We start from the raw sequence: 5,288 nt of genomic DNA on the forward strand, positions 1-5,288 counted from the left end.
CTTCCCAGATTAACCTGTGAAAGCTCCCTTAACTTGCAAAGTTGGGTGTTATCAGGGTGCAATTTGTGTAAAAACAGGTGGGGGTATGTTTGGTTTTTTCATGAACTGTGGATTGATTGCAAAGTTTAAAAAGGTTTTCTCCCACTGTTTATTATCAGAGTAATAAATACGGAGCGTTAGGCTACACCGCGATGCACAGCTGCAGTGAAAACGCAGAAAAGACAGATGAATACTGTGTTTAACTCTGAAGTGCAGTGAGTGGGTAAGGGGAGAGAGACTGATTTAAAAGCCGTCACTTTCAAGAGTGTCATTAAGTGAAACCCCGTAGTTGTGTGTTCGGACATGTTCACTGGTGTAACACGGACACTGGGCTGCTTGTCATCACAGAAACAGATCATCAGATTGTGAAATTTATTGCAGCTTCAGTTACAACAGCTGCTTCCATTAGACACACTACTCCGCTGTTCACCGGAGCTAATGTCTTGTGAGTGTTGCTATCGAGACTTGTAACTACTAGACATTAAGCAAGACTCCAGCCTGGTGGGTACCTACAGACAGAGAGAGGCAGCTGGTTCAGAGCCAAAGTAGCACATTTTAAAATTAATTTCGCCCTAACTAAACTACAGATCGATCCAAACCGTGAGTTTTGTGATAAGTTGCATCACAAGTGAAATAGCATTGATCACTCTGAGGGGGGAATAAATTGTTAAATTAAAACTAGAATGGGCATTTCCTTAAGAAAACGCGTGTGAAGGCTGCCAGCTATTTTTAACAATTGCTACCACTGTCAGTGCAGTGTGCGGCTCCATCAGCTAAAAGACTCAATGATGTGCTGCACTCTTGTTCAGCAAACATGTGTGTTAAGTTTTGCCCCTTTTCGTTAACATGCTGTGAGCAGGGTTTGATCCATCAATCTCTGGATCTGGAGCAAAAGCAAGACCTCATCCACCGGACTACTCAGATACACTGTGAAGAGATGGCTTTCAAGTTTCTTTGTCCATGTGTCTTATTCTGACACTACTCCACTGTTGAAGAACAAAATAAATACAGCCAGAGAATTATGCTGTCAAAGACTTAATATCATGTAAACAATGACTGCATTTAGAAAGACTAACAACATAGAATGTTTCCCAAATGTAATATAAATGAGATTTTTATACACTGTAAATCATCCACACACATTTTAAATAGGAGAAATTACTTCTACTTCAATGAACATATCAATGACTGTTTCACATATGAACTTCATAGTTATTGCATGCTACTTAGTGTAATATTTCTGTTTATCAATAAACTGCATTTAGGCTCCTACACAGCCTGAGGCCTCTGTCAGGACCAAAAAGCGTGAGGCCCACGTCCGAACTGAGCAGCCTGAGGCCCCTGTTCGAGCAGAACAGACAGAGGCCCCTGTCCAGCCCAAGCAGCATGTGTCCACTAGCCAGCCTAGCGAGCCCCCATCCACAACCGTGGGTCATGATTGTCCCATGGAATCACCTCTGAGTGACTCCCCTGTAAGTGATATCCTCATATTCAAACAATGTAAATGAGAACAATTTGCTTTACATGATTTTTTTAAAATTTTATTTTAAACTTTGATGATAACCAAATGTTGTGTTGTTGCAGGTGGAGCTAGAGGGTTGGGTGCGTCTGTGGGAAAACCCCAATGGCATCCCAAATGTCGACATTTCCTGGCTCAAAGAGGACACAGAAAGAGGACTGTTCACTCCTGTACAAATCTATAAGGACAACACTGGTCTGTTCAAGAGGCGACGGGTGATGAAGTCAGACCGCATGTGGTTTTACCCACCAGAACCTCCAGGCTGTGTCGGGGGTGCTCTGCCAACTCCACAGCTCTCTTCCCAGAGCTGTGTCTTTGTGTGGTGCCCTGTTGGAGTGTGGAGGTACTCTCTGAAGTGTCCTCGAGGTGATGAGTGTGTGGGCAGAGGGCGGAAAGTGCACCTCTACAAGTCTGGCTACCATTCACAGGTACAACTCACTTCCCCTGTGTTAGATTTATTACATTACAGTAGACGATTTATTACTATGTATGTAAACATGCAGGAAAAAAGAACACAGAAAGTCATTGGCCTATGTTCATTTTTTCCCCCATATGTACTTTAGGTACGTCACATCTGTGATGTGTCCAGCTGGTACACAGCGCTCACTGATGTCCTGTGCTGCGGACCATGCACAAAAGCAGCAAGGAGCGGAGAAGGTGGCACCGTTGGTCGTTGGCTTGCATGGGATCCCGCTAATTTATCTCAACTTAGCGAGGCTCATCAAGCTGTGTTCCCTGCCATCCTCACCAGCAAGTGAGTAATATACTGAACATAATGTGTGCATTTAACAATTTTCGAAAAAAGAAGTTACTCAAATCATCCTCAACATATTTGTGACTCTACTTATGTGTGGATAGGAATGTTGTGCGCCTTCTGAGGGACCGGACTGAAGGGAACACTATGGTCAAGGTGTGGCGGCAGATACAGGAGAACCACGTTGAGGAGTACCTTCAACGTAAGGACATGTCCACCACGCTCCGTAGCGCAACCCGCAGGGATTGTCTCTGCGTTTAGGCACACGTTCCAGGCTCCACCTCCTCCAAGGGAGCTTCCCTCCGCTCGGCTCTTGCGACACGCCTTCCTGCTGGCAGAGGCCAACAATGTGCAGGATTACCGGAGCCAGATCCTCTCCACTTTTGGCACTGTGCTGAAAATGGATTCCACCAAGAAAGTATGTAAATGTAAAAAGCATGATTTGTGATTCAGTTTAAAACACATTTTTACACTGTTGCTAAATAATGAAGACAACCCCCGTGTCAATAGAATTTAACAGATGTTATCACATTATGCAAACTTGTCATATTTTTTAGGTGGTGAAGAAGCTGTCTGGGGAGGGTCAAGGCTCCGCTGAGTGGTTCACCAGCATCGGAAACGAGCACTCCCAAATAGTGTAGTTTGTGCTGACCTGTGAGGAGTCCACTAAGAAGCCGGAACCGATGTGCCGTGGAATCATGGAAAGATTCCGACTAGCCACTCAGCCTGTGCCCAAAATCTTGTATGTGGACCGTGGGTGTTGCCGTGCGCAGGGCCCGACTTTGTTCCAGCCATGGATGGACAATGGGATGGTTGTGCGTCTGGACATCTTCCACTGGATCCACCGGTTTGACGCAGCCATACGCACAGAGTCTCACTCCAAGTACGCTTTTTTCAAGTCTGCTGTAGCTGGGGCCGTGCTGGCCTACAACCGCACTGACCTGGAGCTGCTCATCAAGGCCGTCAGAGCCAAGGACCCGGCAACGCTGAAGTCTGTCTCAGATGAGGATGTTGTCCGCCACTACATTTCCAGGGAGCAGCTCAAACACCATGTGCGGAGGGTCACACTCGGGGCTCAGGAAACATTCCGGCTCATCCAGCAGGCTATTCAAGATCATATGCAAAAAAAAAGTTGATAGAGATAGTGTAGCAAACAAGGTGAACATAACACTGTATGTATGTATGTGTATTCACAGAGGCCATTAATGAGATGTGGGCAGGTCAGCAGCGACACCTGGAGTGCATCCAGGATCCACCAGACATGAACATGTACAGGGTGGCGCACACCACAACCATCAACAACGTGGATGTGCCGTACTACAAATGTCGTGGAAGCAACAGCCTGGAAGGATTCCACAAATCTCTGCCTCACATGATTCCAGGTACACAAGAGTAGTCTGTATACTTAACAACAATTAAACCTGTGACCCTGTCATTATTCTAATGTGATGTTCAACTAAAAAAAACACACAGAAAGTGTTTATTGGACTCCCAGTACAGCTGGTTTACACGGTGAGTTTAATTTTCTCCCCTCAAGGCAGACTTTCTACCATCCTAGAGGTGACACTAACAGATATGTGAGGTATTTTCTTCCACCATAATTTGGTGAGGGAAAAAAACTAATTGGGACTGTGACTTTGGATGTGGTACATTGCCCCCCGTCTTTCTTTCATTCTTGCTGCTTCTTCTGATGGTTCTGGTGGAAATGACAACAGTGATGTTGTTGTTAACTGTGTACTTCTGTTTATGTGTTTAAGGATGTAAACCTATAGTCTATAAGTATAAGTATGTCTTAAACTTATTTAGTATGTCTAAGGAAAGACAAACATGAGGTAGTGTCTCAGTAAGGAGTCAGGCCACCACAAGCCTCTAAAGCAGCTTCAGAGCTCCTTGCCAAGTCTGTGAAACTTAATATAATTTGGTCTTATGAGGATGGTGGTGGAGAGCATTGTCTTACACGTAGATCCAGTCTTCCATGTGAGTCCTGGTGTGAAACAACAATTCAGTTAAAAAAACTTATCCGTTAGGAACTTCATTTGTGCACAGTCTCAATGTGTGTACCATTCACATTGGCAGAAACACAGCACAGTATAACATACTAATGTATTTGTGTTCCTTTTAGTTTAGTCCTTCTCTTGTAAAAACTGATAATTTGCTGCTCATTGTAATGATTTTGTTTAATGGATTGTGATGGATGTTAGATAGTGCCCCAAAACAGGCTGATATTTTGAAGCTTATTACACATTCAATGAAACATCACAGCTGTTCGGAGAGACTGTGGAGGAGAATTTCCAGGCCCCTGCTGATGTCCCTTCTAATGAGCTGCTCGGGTTGGGTACCTGTTTAGCCAGAGCACAGGTGAATCTGCACCCTTCTCTCTTTAGGACATTGTCAATGATGGACCTGGTCCAGAGGAAGAGGTGGTTCAGCCTGGGCAGCCTGATCCAGATCCAGAGGCAGACGAGGCATACCAGAGCGATGCGGAGGCACGTGACGATGTGCTTGATGCCGTCCTGTCCCACATTACGTTCACCAGCAATGAAACCTCCAGTGTTCTCTCTCCGGCCTTTGTGAGTAACTGTGTGTGTCTGCTAAAATGAAATACAAGTTGGTGGACAATATGCACATTTGAACTTACAACATTTGTGTGACAATCTTTTAACAGGAGGATGCCTGCAGTCCAAACCCTCTTCCTGGCTTTCAAAAGTTGGAAAAGTTCTGCTCTGTGCTGGTGGAGATTGGCCTTACAGAGGATAAGCTGTCACTTACCACTGAGCAGAGGAACAAGGTCATTGAAGTCTGGAATGCAGTGGAGGAGCATGACAAGCAGCCTCAGCAGTTCAACCAGCTGTACAGAACCCACTGGGGCAACACCCTCTACTGAAAAAAGGGATGATCTTGTTGATGCTGCTGTGATACAGAGGGTAAAGATGGCCATCCATAATGCCTGCCACCTCCACGCGGCCCATAATGCCT

The 5,288-nt window shown here is 45.2% G+C and overlaps 1 protein-coding gene across 1 annotated transcript; it reads left to right on the plus strand.

Moving 5' to 3' along the window:
- The first annotated feature begins 1,298 nt into the window (after positions 1-1,298).
- Positions 1,299-5,277, plus strand: LOC123984268. Its single transcript, XM_046071058.1, has 7 exons — positions 1,299-1,511; positions 1,624-1,986; positions 2,122-2,312; positions 2,417-2,730; positions 2,870-3,694; positions 4,697-4,882; positions 4,978-5,277. Exons 1-4 carry the CDS (start codon positions 1,485-1,487, stop codon positions 2,571-2,573), a joined length of 738 nt encoding a protein of 245 aa, XP_045927014.1. The 5' UTR covers positions 1,299-1,484; the 3' UTR covers positions 2,574-2,730; positions 2,870-3,694; positions 4,697-4,882; positions 4,978-5,277.
- Positions 5,278-5,288: the final 11 nt, after the last annotated feature.

This window comes from Micropterus dolomieu, linkage group LG15 (assembly GCF_021292245.1).
Source record: "Micropterus dolomieu isolate WLL.071019.BEF.003 ecotype Adirondacks linkage group LG15, ASM2129224v1, whole genome shotgun sequence".
NCBI classification, from domain to species: Eukaryota; Metazoa; Chordata; class Actinopteri; order Centrarchiformes; family Centrarchidae; genus Micropterus; species Micropterus dolomieu.

Coding starts and splice junctions, on each gene's coding strand:
- LOC123984268 (XM_046071058.1), top strand. CDS start 1,485: ATGGAATCACCTCTGAGTGACTCCCCT. Junction 1,987..2,121: donor AGTCTGGCTACCATTCACAG/GTACAACTCACT, acceptor TATGTACTTTAG/GTACGTCACATCTGTGATGT. Junction 2,313..2,416: donor CCTGCCATCCTCACCAGCAA/GTGAGTAATATA, acceptor ATGTGTGGATAG/GAATGTTGTGCGCCTTCTGA.